At 43.3% G+C, this 20,921-nt stretch overlaps 1 protein-coding gene across 1 annotated transcript in view; it reads left to right on the forward strand.

Annotated features, from left to right (window-relative positions):
• LOC146861089 (aryl hydrocarbon receptor-like) overlaps positions 1–20,737 on the forward strand; it is an 867,902-nt gene extending 847,165 nt beyond the window's left edge. The window contains exons 10-11 of the mRNA XM_085645144.1: positions 1,069–2,794; positions 16,694–20,737. Coding sequence (XP_085501270.1) covers positions 1,069–2,794; positions 16,694–16,852 — 1,885 coding nt within the window. The 3' untranslated portion in view covers positions 16,853–20,737. The remainder of the gene's footprint in view (positions 1–1,068; positions 2,795–16,693) is intronic.
• Positions 20,738–20,921: the final 184 nt, after the last annotated feature.

Genomic DNA, 20,921 nt, shown 5'->3' on the forward strand with positions numbered 1-20,921 from the left:
ATATGTATGTGCAGTGTCAAGTGGTGTTACAACATATTACTATGTAAGAGTGTTCACAACACATCTGGAATGGGGCAATGGATAAAACTATATAGCTCTAGTGAGAGCCTTTTGCAGTGATCACAGAGATGGGTGATTTTTGTGTTTGAATTCCATTTATAATGAAGAATCTACTATGTTGTATTTGTTTTCCTACAGGCCCTAATTAACTGAAGAGGCCAGTAGGACAGTGTTATGTCTCCTGATTTTGGTATTAGGAAGAGATAGCAGGGAGTCCTAGCCCTGAAAAAAGCCATCAGATCCATTAGGGTATGTGTAGCTCCATTGAAACATAGGCAGAAGTTCTGAAGGGAGAAACTATTATGTTTCAAGATACATCCAGCGTTTGATATTTTAACAACGTCACAAATACCCATGAAATAAAGATATGCCCATGATGTAAAGATATCTAGGCTGAATCCATAGAAACCTTTAACTGGAACCTTACATTTTCCAGAAACAATAACATTTTGAGCTCCTGGATTCATTCTGGTTGAGTCCATTAGGGTGGTGCTTACCTACCCTGATGAGAGGAGGCGCCCATTATGAAGAATGCCGTTAATTAACAGGTGAGGTGTTTCCATTACCCTATATGAGAGATCTCTGTAGGAAGGTAGGCAACCCCAGGATAGGGATAGATTAATCTATTAGCCATTGTACTTTTTTATGGTCTGAACCAGGAGAGTTTGTGATAATTATTAAGCATTTCTAAGGTTCGAACTTTTGTTCAACTGCTGAGAATGCATGAACCTCTATTGATTGGTCCTATTGCTGTATTTTGTGTGTTAAAGAAAGACATGCGTTATGTTGTGATTATGTGATTTTAAATGCTTTATTGACAGTGTATTGTGTTGTCAAAACCATTGCTCAAAGCAAGTCATATTCTGAGCATCTAAATCCAACGAAGATGCATTTACAGGTAAATAACTTTTTCAACATTTCCATCTGCTACAATGAATGTCTCGCCTAAGTGGTTGGGTTTTTCCTACTTGGTGTTAGATGTTAAAGTCTGTTTTCTGTACCCCCTAGGGAGGAAGAAGGAGGAGATCACCTAAGGAAGCGTTCAATGCACCTTCCTTTTACCTTCGCCACAGGGGAAGCTCTTCTTTACCAGACATCCTATCCAATTCCTGGCTTCCCAGACCCTTTTCAGAGCAAAAGAAAAAGCAAAGCCAAAAAGAACAACTCAAGTCAAGGATCAAGGACTCACAGAGATTGTGTGGATCCCAACTCTCTATTGGGAGCAATGATGAGACAAGACAAATCTGTGTACGTCTCACTCCCTGCTACCAACTTGAAACATTCCTTCAGTAATAACCTCTCCAATCGCCTGAGAGATCAGGGCTGGCAAAGTACAAGTGTGGATAGCAGCAGTGTGGATCAGGCCACTGAAAATGGCCTAAACCTTGAGCTGTCAGGACTGGGGCAGGAGGACCCACTCTTGTGCACCCTGGATTCATTAAGCATCGACAATGATGACAGCTGCAGCAATGATGATCTATTCAAAGCTCTGGAGAATTTGGGGCTCGATGCTGAGGACCTAGAGTTGCTCTTATTAGATGAGAGGATGATGAGAGTGGAGGCTGATCCCGAATGCGCCCCTTCTCTGAATGATCTCTTGAGTAACAATGAAATCTTATCGTATGTGCATGATTCACTTGTAAACAGGCAAGAACAGGAAAATGATGGGGATCAGGATGTCTGTCCTTCAGTGAATCATATACAGACATCAAATCGCTCAGAAGAACAGAAGAATCCGATCCAGTATTTATCACAGTCTCCAGATAGAGTACAACCCCAGTTGTTTTTGCAGATCTCACAGCAGATGAAAGAATATAGCAGAGTACAGAAGCAGAAAAATGGCCTCGCCTGGGATAGAATGGGACACACTTCTCCGAGTCCACAATTGCTTGTGCCAAGCACATCCTATGATCAGCCTGCACAGCACATACATTGTCAATTGTGGAGACAGCAGGTGGAAGGAACAGGGGGGCCATTCCCGCATCAGCAACCGGCATCCAGAAATGGTCAGCCTGAGGTTTTCCAATCTATGAGATCTAGTAGGATGGACCTTTCAGCCGCAAAACATAATCTTTCCTCAGTGATCCTTTGTCAAGACAACCACAAGTACAATGAGCATTTGACACAGGACAGGTCTCAGTCTACCAGAGCATCTTTCCAGTATTCCCAGCGCTCTCTGCCAAATCAATGTCAAGTTAAATCATTGAGAGATGAGTCGAATCCTTGGGGTGAACTGCAACACAAGAACAGTCAAAATATTTTGAATAATGGACTGTCTAACCACAGTTCTGTCAACTTAACATTCCTAGAAAGCAATCCATTGCCAAATGTTGCGTGCAGGGGGGGCTATTTAGCAGAGCACACTGAGGGGCTTCCCTCATGGACAGATGTCTCAGGTCACACACAGGGACTGAGTTTTCCACCACAACTGAGCACAGCTCAGACATCAAATTCGGGAATGTCAACTGTTCACTTTTACCTGAATGGGTTCTCGAATACGGAAATTGTGGACACTGTGGGGACCCAAGATGGAACTCACCAATTCACAGGTTTTGGGCCTCCTGCATATCCTTTAATTTCTGACAAGCAGCCCATTCTTGTTCCCCCCGCTGTCCACTGCTCCTTGCAGAAGTCATGCTTGGATCACTTTATGAATGGGGATAGTGAACTGGAGATTCCATTGAACTCATGTGGGATGTATTCTTCTGTGGTGATGGAGAACCATGTTTGCAAGGTAAGCTTTCTGAAATGTAACCAACTGCAGTGGCTCGATGTGTCAGAACAGGTGATGAATAAATGGCCCATTGTACATCTCCATTCTTCTAATCCACAACCTAACTGCTCTGATTCAGTGCAGCAAAAAGATAAGAGTCAGAGTCACATTCCCTTGGGCCGAGAGGCTCCTACAGCCTTACAGAACCATAGGATTGCACAGTGAAAGCATCTCAAACTAGGAGGGTATCAGTCCATGTCTGGATACCCCTCCCACTGTGGGGGATTGGAGGGGTTCACACAAATTCATAAATGGGTGCTATTGATTTATTGAACACATTTCTACAGTAGAGTCTTCTCACATGTTGTGATAGTTCCACTAGCCAGTGCAAAAAAGTAACAATTTGGTAGTTATGCACCCAAAACAGAAACAAGTTTGCTCCCACACATTATTCCACATTGCTCCATCTTTTTAACATCTAGCTGTTTAGTCAATTCCCCCAAAAATTGATTATGATGATGTTATTTGCGGCTAAGTGATTTTGTGCCTTTAATTAATACATGGGTCTAAATAACCCAATTTGAAATACGAAATGTAGTAGTAAAGCTTGTTTGCTCTTTCTAGGGTTCATTGAAGTCCACAAAAAGTGATAGAGAGCAACAAAGAGGCCATATCCCCCGTAGATTACAATGGAAAAAGCTGTTATGTATTACCTTCCGTCCCGTGTTCCCCGTCACAGACCTCACTGCTTGAGATATGCCTCACCCCGAGACAGCAGTTTAAAAATCAACACTAAAAAAGTGTTTTTAGTTGTTTAGTGGTAACCTTTCTCCCCTCTCCTTACCCATAATACTGCCCAATTCCTTTTAGGCCGACCCGCTGTTCTAGTCTTCTTCATGTCAACAGCCGCTTTTCAGGGGCGTTAGGGCGATTCTGGAACGTTTTAATAGTAAATGTTTTATTTGCTGTCAAGCCGCACTATAGCTGGCTTGATTCTACCACACTGCCATAATGATAGCCTGCCTTGCTGCTATAGCAGCGGGTACAACATTATGGATGACATAGCAGGCCTGGTTAAGACAAGGGTGGCTCCACCGCAATGGCGGAGGAGTGTCACCCCACTGCCTGGCTCAAAGCCAGCAAATGAAAAATAAAACGATGTACTAGCATCGTTTTATTTTTCATTTGCCGGCTCTGAGCCAGCTTGTGCAGGGAGGGGCGGGGCACAGGAGGAGGGGTGCTATGTGCACTCCCTAAGTGGGAATATGTGTTTGGCCAGCCATCTCAGGCTGACCAAAACACACATGCGCACTTCGGTTTCTCTAGCCCGGCTGCATTGAACAGCGGGGCTGGAGAAACCCCCACAGGCTCCCTGGCCTGAGCGGAGCGTCTTTTCAGCCCGCGTCATGGCAGGCAGAAGAGAGCAATAAACATATTTTTATACTTATCACGAAGAGAAGTCCGCGCATTCTTTCTCGCCGAAGTTCGGAGGTTTGAGAGTGCTTGGAGTTGATAAATATATATATATGTATATATATATATATATATATTCCGATGCGGTGGTAGTCCTTTCTACAGAAGCACCCGAGAAAGTGGCGGAGGTTACCAGCCCCAATAACAGGTACAGATGCAGTTTGTGTGGTTAGTTCATTAAAAAGCAGACTTGCGTGTTGCTTGACGCGTTTCGTATATTTACTTCCTCAAAGGCTTTACACGGAAATAACGTGCTGCGGTGTGCATACCTCCTCCCTTTTATTATCCACAATGACACACCCCTATGTGAGGTGGCTCCAATGAGTCTGTGTATGAGGCATCATGGGGGCTGTAGTGCTTGTATTCACCTTGCATAGTAGCAGTGCACAATTCCTGCATGATAGAGCCCATATTGAGCCCCAGCCACTCGAAACCATCTTCATTCCTGCGCTACTTCTCCGATACGAGGTTCGTGCATCAAACCTCACGGCCCCCCTGGTTCAGGGGTGGTGCTTTACTCGACGGCTGGACCGCCGTCTATAGATTCCGATGCGATGGTAGTCCTTTCTTGAGAAGCCCCCCAGAAAGTGGCGGAGGTTACCAGCCCCAATAACAGGTACAGATGCAGTTTGTGTGGTTAGTTCATTAAAAAGCAGACTTGCGTGTTGCCTGACGCGTTTCGTATATTTACTTCCTCAAAGGCTTTACACAGAAATAACGTGCTGCGGTGTGCATACCTCCTCCCTTTTATTATCCACAATGACACACCCCTATGTGAGGTGGCTCCAATGAGTCTGGGTATGAGGCATCATGGGGCTGTAGTGCTTGTATTCACCTTGCATAGTAGCAGTGCACAATTCCTGCATGATAGAGCCCATATTGAGCCCCAGCCACTCAAAACCATCTTCATTCCTGCGCCACTTCTCCGATACGAGGTTCGTGCATCAAACCTCACGGCCCCCCTGGTTCCGGGGTGGTGCTTTACTCGACGGCTGGACCGCCGTCTATAGATTCTGATGCAATGGTAGTCCTTTCTTGAGAAGCACCCGAGAAAGTGGCGGAGGTTACCAGCCCCAATAACAGGTACAGATGCAGTTTGTGTGGTTAGTTCATTAAAAAGCAGACTTGCGTGTTGCCTGACGCGTTTCGTATATTTACTTCCTCAAAGGCTTTACACGGAAATAACGTGCTGCTGTGTGCATACCTCCTCCCTTTTATTATCCACAATGACACACCCCTATGTGAGGTGGCTCCAATGAGTCTGTGTATGAGGCATCATGGGGGCTTACCTTTCATGGCATTGGGGAAAGCAGATCTGTGACTCGAGTGCGGCTCATTGCTTTGGACCCCCCGGTGTGTTATCATTATGTGCGGCCGTCCTGCCGCAGAGACAGCACCACCACGCAAATCCAAGAGGGCCACGGGTTCCTGATACACGGAGCTCATGTGGAGCCAGGTCAAGGATATTGAGCAGCGACGTCTCTGGGGGCTCATGGTGAGCCTTGAAATGCTATAATTTAAGAGAGCATCCATTAACCAATGCGGACTACACCTCCCATAAGCCCTACGTGTTGCCTCATCCAGAGCCGCCGATTCACAGCACATGATTGCAGGTTCAAAAGGGAGGCGGTACCCGACATGCTCTTACTGACTGTCTACCTCTGAAGAAGAGAAAACTCTCGAAACGCGTCAGGTTCCAGTCAGACGCTTCACTAAACGGCAAGCGCTGCTGCTCTTACCTTTCATGGCATTGGGGAAAGCAGATCTGTGACTCGCGTGCGGCTCATTGCTTTGGACCCCCCGGTGTGTTATCATTATGTGCGGCCGTCCTGCCGCAGAGCCAGCACCACCACGCAAATCCAAGAGGGCCACGGGTTCCTGATACACGGAGCTCATGTGGAGCACAGGTCAAGGATATTGAGCAGCGACGTCTCCGGGGGCTCGTGGTGAGCCTCGAAATGCTATAATTTAAGAGAGCATCCATTAACCAATGCGGACTACACCTCCCATAAGCCCTACGTGTTGTCTCATCCAGAGCCGCCGATTCACGGCACATGATTGCAGGTTCAAAAGGGAGGCGGTACCCGACATGCTCTTACTGACTGTCTACCTCTGAAGAAGAGAAAACTCTCGAAACGCGTCAGGTTCCAGTCAGACGCTTCACTAAACGGCAAGCGCTGCTGCTCTTACCTTTCATGGCATTGGGGAAAGCAGATCTGTGACTCGAGTGCGGCTCATTGCTTTGGACCCCCCGGTGTGTTATCATATATATATATATATATATATATATGCATTACACCACGAGGGGCGATCACATGACCAGGAGCACTGGGCGCCTCCACCAATCAGAGGGATGCAGGACTACTCAAAACACGGGTGGGGCAGTATCCTGTGACTACAGCAGCACCTGAGGAAGGCTAATCCAGCCGAAATGCATCGTGCCAAACAGCTGTTCAAATAAAGGCTTCCAAAAGAAATTTCCCCGTGTGGCCTCTCTCTTTCGGCAATGGAGGAGTTCGTTTGCATATTTTCACGCTGGCCAGAAGCGTGTTTAGAGGCCCCGCTCTTCAAGTTGGCTGGAGGACTGCTGGCTCCCGCATATGGAACGCTTTTCTTTCTTCCGAGGTATCGGAATTCCTCCAGCACGCCTCAGCAAGCAGGAGATACAAGAGCTGCTGCTGAATGCAGCTTGTGATTTCACAAGGGGTTTTCTTCATTGCAATGTAAACCCGCAGCCCGGTGGACACTAACTTCAAGAGGCTCGAGCGCAAGGGGACCCGAGGAAGCACTTTATGATTTTACTTGGCAACTAGAACATTTTCAACCAGTCACCTGTGTTTTTCCTGCAGAGCACCAGTAGTAAAAGGATTATTTTTTCTCAATCCGGCTCCGCGCAACCTCTACCCAGGCAAGAGGAATTCTGGGAGATGTAGTGTGTAATGCATTACACCACGAGGGGCGATCACATGACCAGGAGCACTGGGCGCCTCCACCAATCAGAGGGATGCAGGACTATTCAAAACACGGGTGGGGCAGTATCCTGTGACTACAGCAGCACCTGAGGAAGGCTAAACCAGCCGAAATGCATCGTGCCAAACAGCTGTTCAAATAAAGGCTTCCAAAAGAAATTTCCCCGTGTGGCCTCTCTCTTTCGGCAATGGAGGAGTTCGTTTGCATATTTTCACGCTGGCCAGAAGCGTGTTTAGAGGCCCCGCTCTTCAAGTTGGCTGGAGGACTGCTGGCTCCCGCGTTTGGAACGCTTTTCTTTCTTCCGAGGTATCGGACTTCCTCCAGCACGCCTCAGCAAGCAGGAGATACAAGAGCTGCTGCTGAATGCAGCTTGTGATTTCACAAGGGGTTTTCTTCATTGCAATGTAAACCCGCAGCCCGGTGGACACTAACTTCAAGAGGCTCGAGCGCAAGGGGACCCGAGGAAGCACTTTATGATTTTACATGGCAACCAGAACATTTTCAACCAGTCACCTGTGTTTTTCCTGCAGAGCACCAGTAGTAAAAGGATGATTTTTTCTCAATCCGGCTCCGCGCAACCTCTACCCAGGCAAGAGAAATTCTGGGAGATGTAATGTGTAATGCATTACACCACGAGGGGCGATCACATGACCAGGAGCACTGGGCGCCTCCACCAATCAGAGGGATGCAGGACTACTCAAAACACGGGTGGGGCAGTATCCTGTGACTACAGCAGCACCTGAGGAAGGCTAATCCAGCCAAAATGCATCGTGCCAAACAGCTGTTCAAATAAAGGCTTCCAAAAGAAATTTCCCCGTGTGGCCTCTCTCTTTCGGCAATGGAGGAGTTTGTTTGCATATTTTCACGCTAGCCAGAAGTGTGTTTAGAGGCCCCGCTCTTCAAGTTGGCTGGAGGACTGCTGGCTCCCGCGTTTGGAACGCTTTTCTTTCTTCTGAGGTATCGGAATTCCTCCAGCACGCCTCAGCAAGCAGGAGATACAAGAGCTATGTATATATATGTACACCAGTATCAATCATCAAGATGGGATGAGGGCCATCCAATACTATCTAAACAGAAGACCCCCAGAACAAGATCAGCATAACAAAATGCTTATTCAAATGATTGATTACTGTTTACACAACAATATTTTTCTCTTTCAGAGTTCTCTATTCCAACAAATTCGTGGAGTAGCTATGGGGGCCAGCTTTTCCCCCAGCTATGCCTGTCTACATATTGGCTGGTGGGAAGAGCTGGTCCTCAACAACAAACATGAATCTATTCTTCACAAAAATGTAAAACTTTGGCTGAGATATATAGATGACTTGTTTGTAGTTTGGGATGGCACAATAGCAGAAGCTAATGAGTTTATCAATATTCTGAACACTAATGACCTCAACCTTGAATTTACTGCCAATATAAATCCTGAAAAAGTCATTTTTCTTGATGTTGAAATTTACATCAAGGAGGGAACACTAGTAACTAAAGCATACAGAAAACCCACAGCGGGCAACTCAGTGTTACACGCTTCCAGCGCCCACCCTCAACACCTAATCCAAAGCATCCCCTATGGTGAGATGATAAGGTTGCGGAGAATCTGTAGCAACTCTAGTGATTTACTGGCGGCACAATAGGCTAGCAAAGAGAGATTCTTAGAGAGGGGGTATTCTCAGAAATGTATTGACATGGCAATACAAAAAAGTATGAAACATACCAGGGCCCATCTGCTCCAAGTCAAACCGCCATCTATTGAACCCGACCTCTCATTTCCAAACGCCAACCCCCAAAGGGGTGATTTCAGGATTATTTTGGGCTACAGTCAACAAGAAAAAGAGATCTACCAAATCATCAAAAGAAATATGCCTATCCTTATTAACGATCCAGTGATAGGCCATCTGTTGCCCAAAAAAACGACTATAACTTACAGTAAAGCTCCTTCAATGAAGGACGAACTAGTACAGAACAATCCTATTGATAAACCACTAAGCAACTGGCTCTCCAGCAGAAAAGGCTTTGTCAAATGTAAAACTTGCAAGGCATGTCAGAATGGTGTTAATAAAACATCGTACACCACACCCTTCAACTCACATGAAATCAAAATTGATAAGGCCCTAACATGTAAAACAGATCATGTTGTATATGTTCTTGGGTGTCCCTGTGGTTTAAAGTATGTGGGCAGCACCAAGCTTCAGGGACACAAAAGAATATTGCAGCACATTAGGGCAATCAAAAACGCCGATCAGACATATCCAGTGGCCCGCCACTTCAAGGAGATGCATCAATCCGACCCCAAGTTTTTAACATTTTATGTGATTGATGCTATCCCCATCTCCAAAAGAGGTGGTGACAGAGAAAAGGCATTGCGCAGACTTGAAACTAGATACATTTTGGAATTAGATTCCAAACTCCCGGGAGGCCTGAACATGACTGAAGACCTCCATACATATCTCTAGTCCCAAGTAGGCTCAATTAAAACATACATTAAGGTATTACACCAGCAACAACAAACAATTAGCTAAGACATCAAACATTTTTGTAGCTGATCTCCACGATCACGTATCAATAAAACCATTAAGGTGATGATTAGACTATGACAGATGTTTTTAACTCCATTTTTTTGTATATAACTATTTCACACAACAGAGATTGGTTGCTTTACACTTCCCCTTTTTTTTATCATTTTCTTGTAACACTTTTATTGGGTGAACCACAATGCCTTTTAATTCTACAACTGCCTTGATAACCAAATATTGTGGTGATCCCTGACCTAAATTCCCAAGATCATTTCTATAGGGCAAAATTTCAATGCTCAACAATACTTCTTTTAATTATTTAAAAGCTTTTTTTAATGAAACATCTTTTTTAATTAATTGGATAACGTGCCCATTATATATCAAGTTCTGAATCGTATGGGAAAACAATCATGTTGTTTTATGCGGCATTTAAGCCATAATTTTAAAAGAAACACCAAGCTAAGGTCAATCTGTTTCATTTGCCATCTTTGCACAGTTCAACTCAATGATATTTTCACAAAATATATATTCTGTTTGCACTGTTTTGCTATTTTGCACAAGATATGCGATGTTGGTTCTACAATAGTAATCAACGAACAGATTACTACTATCTGGGGTATCCAGCATTGGTACCAGGCTCATTTGTAGAAATCTGTAGCGTTGTTGTCATTGTAACATATTGGTATAAAGCACTGTCACTTTAAACAAATTTGCACAAAAAAAGAAAAAAGAAAAAAAAGCAAAGAAAAAAATGGTTTAAAAGTCATGTGATCGTTGTAGAGCGCGTCATGTGATCAAGGCCCTCCGGGGCTAAAACGCGTAATGGCTGTTCCATCGCTTTGTTGAGGAAACAATAAACTATTTTCACCGCTATTTCTTTGTGGTCTACGCTCCATCTGTCTAAGGATTTGACAAACTAAAGAGGAGTTCGAATCATATATATATATATATATATATATTTTTTTTCAAGTATTGGAATCTGGGTACATTGCATAGCCTATTTCCACTCCAGTTTATGCAACAGCTGGAATTTCGGAGGGGTTAAATTTACTATTCCCCTTCCAAACGGTGCAACAGTAGGCAAAGGTTGGACTTCGGAGGAGTTAGATTAATTATTCGCCGTCTAAACAATAGGGAAAGCTTTAGACTTTAGAGGATTTAAATTTGCTATTCTTACTACTGTAAACGCGACAGTAGGGAAAAAGTAGGACTTCGGAGGGGTCAGATTTGCTATTCCTACTTCAGTGTGCGCAACATTAAGTAAAGTGTTGGACTTCGGAGTACTCATATTTATTATTCACACTCCAGTCTAAGCAACAGTATGGAAAGCATTAAACTTTAGAAGGGTTACATCTAGTATTCCTACTCCAGTCACCGCAAAGGTAGGGAAAGTGTTGTACTTCGGAGGGGTTACATTTACTATTCCTGCTCCAAGCAGCATAACAGTAGGGCATGTGTTGGACTTCGGAGAGATTACATTTATTGTTCCCACTCGAAACTGCACAATAGTAGGGAAAGTGTTGGACTTTGCAGGGACTAAACTTACTATTCCCACTCCAGTCTGAGCAACAGTAGGGAAAGTACTTCACTACAAACACAATACATATTTGAATAATCCTATTAATTTAGAAAAAATAGTAGACTTTTAACATAAACATAATTCATTAATATTACAAAGATGCATATATTTATTTAAAAAACAATTAAACACTTTACATAATTAATAATCAATGAAAATATTAACAATACGAAAGATTTATTTAATAAATACTTAACTAACTTCCCACTCTATACTCCTACAAATCTAGAAGCCCACACCTAAAATAAAACTAAAATAAATAAGTAAACCACAAAACTGCTAATATATAAAATTATTTGATAATTAATTGTTAATTATTACTTGTTTAACTTCCAATCCTACACTACCACACACCCAGCAACCTGCACCTAAAATATATAATTTTGAGAAAAATTACATAATAATCAGTTAATACTTAATCATTATTTATTGATTATTACTTAACTCCCCACCCTATACCCCTACAAACCTAGCAGCCCACACCTAAAATATAACTAAAATATATATTACACAATTTACATGATTACAAATCAATTAAATAATGAATTCTAATTTAATATTTAACTGTTATTTAATTATTACTTAATTAACTTTCCACCTTATACCCCTACAAACCTAACACCTTACACCTAATATATAACTAAAATAACTCAATATTACATATTTAACATAATTAATATCGATCACATAATTAATTAAAGTTATCAATTCTTTAATGATTATTACTTAAGTAACTTCCCACCCTTTCCCCCTACAAACCCAGCAACCTGCTACAACGCTATAAATTACTATTACCAATTAAATTAAAAAAATCTAAATCATTTAAAATTACAAACTATATTTAAAAACATTAATAACAGTTAGACAAAAAATAATGCATAAAATGAATATATGAACCAAAACACATTAAAATAATAAAAATTTTTTTTTTTACAACTATATTACTGAAAACGATATTAAAAACACCAATATTCTTAAAAACTATAATACTTACCTAAAAAAATGCGATGTTCTTTACAACGATATTCTTGCATCACAATATTTCTGAATCACAATATTTTATTTCTGATATTTACATCTCCTGCTATTTACAACTCAATATTTTGTCCAAACACCATGTGATATCCTTATTCTTTTTCCATGTCCTATTTAGAAGAAAATTATGGTAGTTCCAGAGAACACAGCTGGTACAGGTGCCTCTGAAAGAAAAAAAGGTCCTGGTTTGATTGGTAAGGATTGGAATAGCCTTAATTTCCAAATACTTTGATAATGGATTTACATTGAGCTTAAGTGCCAATAAATTTCATAATTTGAAGGCCTCTACCATTGCTTAAACCTCAAGATCTGTTTTGCCCTAGGGAACCTGGGTCCTCTATAAATCGATCATGGTGAATATTTCTGTAGTTCTGAAACACCTGCTCTGAAATATCAAGGACCATACTGTGCTCTCATAACACAACCCATCCAGCCCTCCACTTGCTCCAAACTGCTACATGCCAGAGGAGGTTTGGGCAGGAGTCACCATTTTTGTTTTAGATGTCCAAGGTTATTACAAAATGTTAAACCCTGAGAGGCCCTACTGAAACTGGAAATTAGAGGTATCTGGGCTTTCTCCCTCTGAATCTTCCTGAGCAACCTGGGAAGAAGGGAACTTGGAGTGAAAACATAAAGGAGGCCCTTTAGCCAATAAAATGACAAAGTATTCACACTCGAAGTCTCTACATCCTTGAGCAGAAGACATGAAGCAATGCATTTTCCTAGATGCGAAAAGACCTATCCAAGGGTTGCCCCATGATTTCATTATGTCCCTGAAAACCTATAGATGTGGTTGTAGGTTTACAGATGTAGGACACTGATGGCTTAACTCATAAGCCACAACATTCTGTTCCACAGGCTGGTAGGATTTATTTAGAGACAACAGCTCACTCTCCGTCCATATGCCAATCTCTTGAGCCTTCTGGGCTCTACCTACTCTCATTGTTCCCCTTGTGATTTAAATAGACTTTGGAGACCTGATTGTCTATCTGGATTAACACCGCCTTGCCCTGGATCAGAGGAGCAATTCACTTTTGAGCCAGAAGTACAGCCAAAGGTTCCCTCCAATTGGAGGAAAACCTCTGTACATCTGGAGAACATCATTCCTAGACTATCTGATCTCCCAAAACCACACTTCAGCCTATTGTACTGGCATCTATACCTGTTGGCTCTGGAGCAACTAATAGAGTGCCATTGCTCCAGTGATCCCTGAACAACCACCAATCCATTTGTTCCCTCAGGTTCTCTGTTAGAGGAATTAAGAATGTCATGCTATGACTGATTGCATCCCAAAAGTCTAACAGGTGCTGGACTAATGGATTTAGATGTAATCTGGTTCAAGGGATTACTGTTGTTGTAGTTAACGTGTATCCCCACACTCATAGGAATAATTCCACTGTGGCTAGTAGATGGTTTTGTGTGACAATTCTCTCTTCTGGCAGAAAGGCCTTCTCCAAGTCCCTCAGAAACCAAGCTCCTATAAACAGTCAGGCTTGCATTGGCTGAAAATTATATTTTCCAGATTATGAAGAATCAGAACTTCTGTAGACTGCCACATACTCAGTTTGTTTGATCTTGAGCCTTCAAAGAAACAATTAGCACAGATTAGCCAGCTGTCTTGATATGGGAATATTTGCATGCCCTGCACCTGTAAGAAGGCAACAACTAGCATCAATACCTTTGTGAACTCCCTCAGAGCTGCTGACAAGTCAAAGGATAAAAGTGTAAACCGAAAGTGATCTTCTCTTAGGGCCAACTGAAGGTGTTTCTGGGAAGAAGAATGAATCGGTATGTGGAAATAGGCATCTAGGGGTCTTGTAAACCTAGAGCAATCTGCAATGATACCATTTAAAAAAAATCTCTTTATTGATTTTCATTCAACCGGGTGGAGAGATTCCACCCTACTGCAACAAGCACAAAAAAAAATTGAGGATTTTATTCTGTATCATAGTCCAAAATTACTCGGCCAAGGCACCAATCTTACTGTAAAGAGCTCATTTGATTTGTAAGAACAGATATCCCAGAGACCCCCTGCATATGGCGCTGACTATATAGCTCAGATGCCACCTGGGTTTGTCCTGTGGCCCTGAGCACACCTCTCCCTCGGGACATGTCCCCCATGGCTTATCTCCAAGGCCCCTGCACCGTATAAAATTTTTGAGGACATCCATTTGCATTGTACACCATTTTTTCGAAGTGCATGCACCAGTCTATGTTGGCCTACCATCTCCTTTGCTGCAATGATACCATCTTGAAGGTTTTTGACACCACAAATCAATTTACACCTTCAGGTCTAGAATTGGTCTTGCTTCCCCTGAGGATTTTCTCATTGGAAAGAGGCTCGAATATATACATTTTCCCGCTTATTTCTGAGGGACCTCCATTTTTGCATTCTTTTGAATGAGGATCTGTATACCTTTATCTAACGTTTCTCGCTTGGATGAATCTTATGGAAGATTGGTAGTTAGAAACTTTTCTTTTGGGGAGGCTGACTAAATTCTATTATATAGCCCTATGTAACAAGGTTTATTGCCCATTGATCTTGTACATTATTCTCCCAAGGTTTTATAAACCAGGACTAACAACCTCTCCCTGGAAGAGAAGTGCTCTGGGCACAATCATGCTTGTGACTGGGGAGGCAATGTATTGGTGAAGATAGAGGGTCAGGTTGTTTCTGCTGGGGCAATCCCCTGACCACGGGTATGCCTTTGAAAGGGAGGTCTCTGGCACTGCTGGCCGTTAGTTAGAAAACAGGAAGCATCTTGACTTTTGCACAGGTTTAAAATGTTGTAACAGCTTCTTCTCCGTTGCTGATCTTTTGGCCAACTCCTCCAGTTCATGCCTGAAAATCGTTTGCTCACTAAATAGCAGATAGGGAATGTAGTCCTTTTGTGCTGCTTCCAATTTCCAATGTCTTAACCAAATATTTATTCGGTCAGAGGTGATGGCACCAGATGCTCATGCTGCTGCACCAAAACTGTTACAGATGTTAGCAGACAGAAATCGTGTCTTCAGTTCCATGAGTGTAAGCAGGTCCTCTTAATCCTCTCATTTTTCATACCTTTTAAGTCTTTGAAATACTTTAGTAGAGTTTGTGTCGCATATGGAGCATAAGTTGTAGCATGAAATGTGAAATTATTTGATGCATACTCCCTCTGTAATGCTTTCTCCACCTTCTTGTCTACAGGGTCTGAAAGGAGTGAGTATTCTGTAGCCAGTGTAAATGACATACTTGCCAACAGAGATTGTAACTTGACCTATTGTGGAAAATGGGTGCAGAAGTCTGGCAAGGAAAATCTGTGGCCAAAAAGTCTTGGGAAATAAATCCTATCTTTTCTATTTGATTTTTTTTTTTTTTAAATCCTTCACTGCATCACTCAGAGGCAACAAATGCAAATTACTTTGTATAAAAGAATGAACTAATTCATTAAGAAACATTCTTTGGCCAGGCATCTGAAACACCATAATTTCTCATATATGACTAATAATCTCCGTCAGCTGGGCAGCTTGGTCTAGTTTGCCATATACTGTTCGGTTTCATTGCCATCATCACTGGGCCGATCTCCAGTATACTTTTGGAGAGCTGAAGTTACAGCTTTATCCATGACCTGTTGAAAATCATCCATTGATATATTCAGAGTCAACACAAACATAAACAAAATACTGTTTGCCACATCGTATTGTCACACTGAAAGCCCACTAATTTTCCTAAATTCTATTATTTCAATGGTTATTTCAAACCAGTATTTGTTGTGCAATCATTTGTAATTTTCTTTACATCTAGTGCTGTTGGTGATAACAATCTAATGAGAACTCCTTAAGCAGCAGCCTTCGGCACAGGTAAGCACGTTGGGGCGGTGCAGGGCGCGGTAGGTGGGGGAAGCCGACCAACGACAGAATAGGTATTATTTATTTAATTAATTATGCCTATTCTATCGTCTGTTAACTTTAACTCCCTCCCACCCCGCGCCTCCCCACCACGTTTACCTGTGTCGGCCGCCCCTGCCAATAAGTAACTTTTCCTTCATCCCAAGCACTTAGAGATCTGCTTTGTGAGCTCCGTAATTCAGATAACTAAGTGAATTGAGAGCTATCTGTAGATATATGTGTGCTACCTGCAGGCTACAAGTCCAGAGTCCGCCAATGCACAAACACTGTAAATCTTTCGGAGGTGGATAAAATGAGTACCATTCGGTTGAGTAACCATGGCACTTCAGTATAAATAGCCAGGAGATATTCATCTTGTGTTGTGCCTATAAATGATAAATATTCTTATTGTATTTATGCTCTACTCTCAAAAGAACTGTCTTTCTTCAAGCATGTAATTTTCTTTGGGTTTCTTCTCTCTCATAGGTAGGAAATGGTTGTGTCGTCACAGGCCCACTTCCTGAATTCCCAGGGATTGGTCTCCAGCCCAATGGAAACTCTGCAGTTTCATCTGAAGAGTCGGCATGTCCTGAAGAAGAAATCCCGTTCCATTCTAACCTGCACAGCAATGTCTTCTATCTTTGATCGCTGGATTGGTTGGGACCAAGGAGGATTATCCCACAAAGCATGCCCAAGGACAGAACTGCATTTGAAGTCCAATAAGCATCCCTCTGGGTGCCTAGAACTTCGGGGGTCTCGTCTGGTATATGAGTAACACTAGGGGCAGATGTTTGTGGAGTAGGAACTGCACTTTAGAAACTCGGCCGCAGATGTGTACTAAGCGGGAGTATCACCTGGGAAATCATGGATACAGATGTCTGGAGGAGAGCAGATGTGGTTCTGGATAAATTCAATGTGCACATATCTTGGCAACCTATGTGGTGCTTAGGAAAATGTGGACCATGATATATTGGGAACAGGTTTGGGCATGTGGACAATTTAGGTGCAGCTACCTGTGGAAAAGGTGGGATACTCGAAAATACCAGCGTGCATATATCCATGGTAAGATGTGAGTGACTGTGAAAGCTCTACCTGAAGACATGTGGGAACAGGTGGGTGACTAGGAAAACCCCGGGGCGGATATTTAGGGAGCAGATGGAGCATGAGGTGTGCTCTAAGTGAAAATATCTGGGGGCAAATGTGTCCCTGGGGAACTAGTTGCAGACATCTCTTGAAGTGGATGTGGCATGTTGCTCAAAGTATCGCCTTCAGCAAAGCATGAGCCACACTGTTCCAGATATCTGGAGAGGAAATGGGTGAGTGATGGTATTTAGGAACAGGTAGAGCACGAGGGAAGCTGTTAGTGGGTAAATCTGGGGGCTGGTGGTATACTGAGAAAGCTCTAGTTTTAGATATCTTGGGAGCATAAATAAGGCATGTGAAGCAGTACAGAATGCTGTTCGCTGTTGCAACACATCAAGGCATATATTTTGGGAGTAGGCACGATGCAGGGAAAATGCTGGGTGCAGATGTTTGTGGAACAGGAGAGATGCAGGGAAAGCTGTAGGCGAAGATATCTGGAGAGCATGTGTTATGTATAAAAATGTTCTGGGATCAGATATCCGGGGAGCAATTGTTCTGCAGGGAAAGCTCAGAGGATTGCCATGTAGGGAGCAGGTGTAGTGCAGGGAAAGGTCTAGGGGTGAAAGCTGGGGAGGAGGTGAGGTTCAAGGAAAGCTCTAATTGCACTTATGCGGGAAGCAGGTGTGGTGCAGGGAACGTTCTGAGACCAGGAATCCGGGGAGCAGAAGTAGCGGAGGGAAAACTGTGGGGCAGATATTCAATAATCAGGTGTGGTACAAGTATAGATCTGCGGGATGATATCATAAAACAGGTGCGGTGTAGAGAAAACTCTGAGGTGGATATTTGTGGAACAGATGTGCTGCGGAGGGGCAGATATTGAGGGAGCAGATGTGCTGCGGGGGGCAGATATTGAGGGAGCAGGCGTGCTGTCAGGAAAGCTCTGAGTGCAGATATATAGAGCAGGTGTGGTACAGGGTGAGCTCTTGGTGCAGATATCTATGAAGCTGGAGGGGTGCAGGGGTAGATCCAGGTCAAATATGGCGAATATCTGTGGAGTAGGTGTGTACAGGAAAGGCTCTGGGCATATATTTGTGGAGCAGGTGTGCTGCCATGAAGGTTCTCAATGTAGACCTGTAGAGCAGGTGTCGTGGAGTTAAAGCTCTCGGGTAGATATTGTGGAGCAGGTGTAGTGCAGGAAAAGCTCTTAGTGAAGATCTCAGTAGTTCAGTTATGCTAACGGGATATATCTGTAGAGCTGGTGTGATGCTAGGAAGGATCTGGGGGTACATATCTGTGGGGCAGATGTGATGTAGGAAAGGTCTAGGTATACAACCGTGGAGCAGTCATGGTGCATGCTGGGAGAGATGTCTGGGCAGAAATCCGTGGACTAGGTTTGGTGCAGGAAAGACTCTGGGGCAAATATCTGTTTAGCATGTGTGTTACCACAGAAGCTCTGGGTGCAGAAATATGGAGCACGTGTGGTGGAGTGAATGCTCCGGGGACGATATCCGTGGAGCAAGTGGGCTGCTGGAAAAGCTGTGGGTGTAGATCTGTGGCACCGAGAAAACTCTGTTGCCAAATATCCAGGGAACAGATGTGCTATCAGAAAAGCACAGGGTGCAGATTTTGGAGCATGTGTGGTGCAGGGAGAGCCTTCGGGCCAGATATCTGTGGAGCTGATATAGTGCAAGCAAAGTTCTGAAGTAGATATCCGTGGAGCAGGTGTAGTGCAGGACAGGTCCTTGGGCCATATATCTGTGAAGCAGGTGTGCTGCTGGGAAGGTTCTGGATGCAGACTGTGGAGCAGGTTGGTGCAGGGATTGTTGTGGGGCAGATATCTGTACAGCAGATTTGGTGCAGCGAAGAGTCTGGGGGCAGATATCCGTAGAGATGACATGGTCAGGAAAGCTCTCGGTGCAGATCTGTGGAGTGGCATAGTGCAGGGAGAGCTCTCGGGCAGATGTCTGTGGAGATACTGTGTAGCAGGGAAGGTTCTGGGGGCATATATCTACGGAGCAGGTGTGCTGCCCGGAGAGCTGTGAGTGCAGAAATATGAAGCAGGCGTGGGGGAAGATATCCGTGGAGCAGGTGTGAGGTAGGGATAGCTCTGGCACTGATATGCGTGGGGCTAGTGTGATTTAGGGATAGCTCTGGCAGATATTCATGGAGCAGGTATGGCACAGAAGACTTTGAGCCTTATACCTGTGGAGAACGTGTGCATCGGGAAAGGTCTAGGTGCAGATCTAAGGTGGAGGTGTGGAGCATGGAAGGCTCTGGGGTGCTCGAGCTGTACCTGGGAGAGAATTGGGCCAAACCCACACTACAAAAAGCGATGGGCATTCATCTGTCAAGCAAAGACCTCGATTGAATAGTTGCAAAAATCCCTTTAAAAGGAGCATGAAATACTCACAAATTGCACTTGTTTTTTCAGGGTCTTGGCACAGATATATTTACATACCTGCTCAGAGCTGTTCACATTTAGCCATTTCAATCATTTTGTTGTCTACATCTGCTCCTGCACACGGAAATTAAACTTTAGTTTTATTTCGGTGCTATTCATATTTTTGTCATCACCCCTGATAATAGGAGCACTGATTGATGATCTCCATTCGATTTGTCCGCTGTGCAGATCAAGGGGGCTGGAATGATGCTGTCAACTTCCCTGCAACATGTATGGACAAGGCCACTTGAAGTATACTTTTCTGCTACTAATGCTACAATTTCCTCATAGCTATCGATGTATTGCATTTTCCACACATTCCACCATCTGCTCCATAATCGGCTTGTTTTAACCCCAAAAGTTGGTGTCTAGCTCAGACTTGTCTAAAGTTACTTTAAAAAGCGCCACAGGAGGTACCACTAGCAGATGCTTTGCATAAATTATCTGGTGAAGTTTTAATTGCTGTATTCAGGTGTTAAGATGGTACTATTAAGATAAAACGTTTGGTCGACCGAATTCATTTTGTGTTAAAATGTCAAAATAGCACAACCATACTGCCAGAGAATGTTCCACAATATATACTGCATAACCTGCCATTTATTGATGCATAGTTTAGCCAATTTGTTTAATAATTTGGTCTTTCATTGCTGCTTTTTTCCAGTGCCCCTAGGTATTGCTATGGTTCAGGACCCAAGCTTCTCTTTCCGTATGCATGTTAGGATTCTTTAGCTTGGGAGAAGGAGGGTGTGGTGTCTCACTTCCAACCATGGTGACCACTTAGCCAGTAATTTATGAGCGTGACTTTTGTGTCGCTTTAATACTTAAAGAAAATAGCGAACATCTGCAGAAAGAAGTATTTTCCATGTTTAAAATATATTATAATTTGAAATGCAAGGATTTAATTACCCTCTGGAGTTGAGGCCACTCTAAAGAACTCCAAAATAAACCTCTATGCATAATTAAACCCCAGTACCTTTCTACGATGTCCTTCAACACTGCCTATCTTCCCCAAACTCGAAGAAATTACTCGAAAGAAAGCCGAGTGGCCCAGGTCCCTGGAGCAGTGCCAGGTCCCTGGTGTGATGTGTACAGAGCCTGCTAAACCTCTTTGCAGTTTCTTAATCTGTTGATAATCTCCTGCAGACAGGTGGGCCAGGAAATGGCTTTATCAGCTCCTGCTAGGCCTATCTT

The sequence above is a fragment of the Triturus cristatus genome, chromosome 3_1 (assembly GCF_964204655.1).
Source record: "Triturus cristatus chromosome 3_1, aTriCri1.1, whole genome shotgun sequence".
Taxonomy (NCBI): Eukaryota; Metazoa; Chordata; class Amphibia; order Caudata; family Salamandridae; genus Triturus; species Triturus cristatus.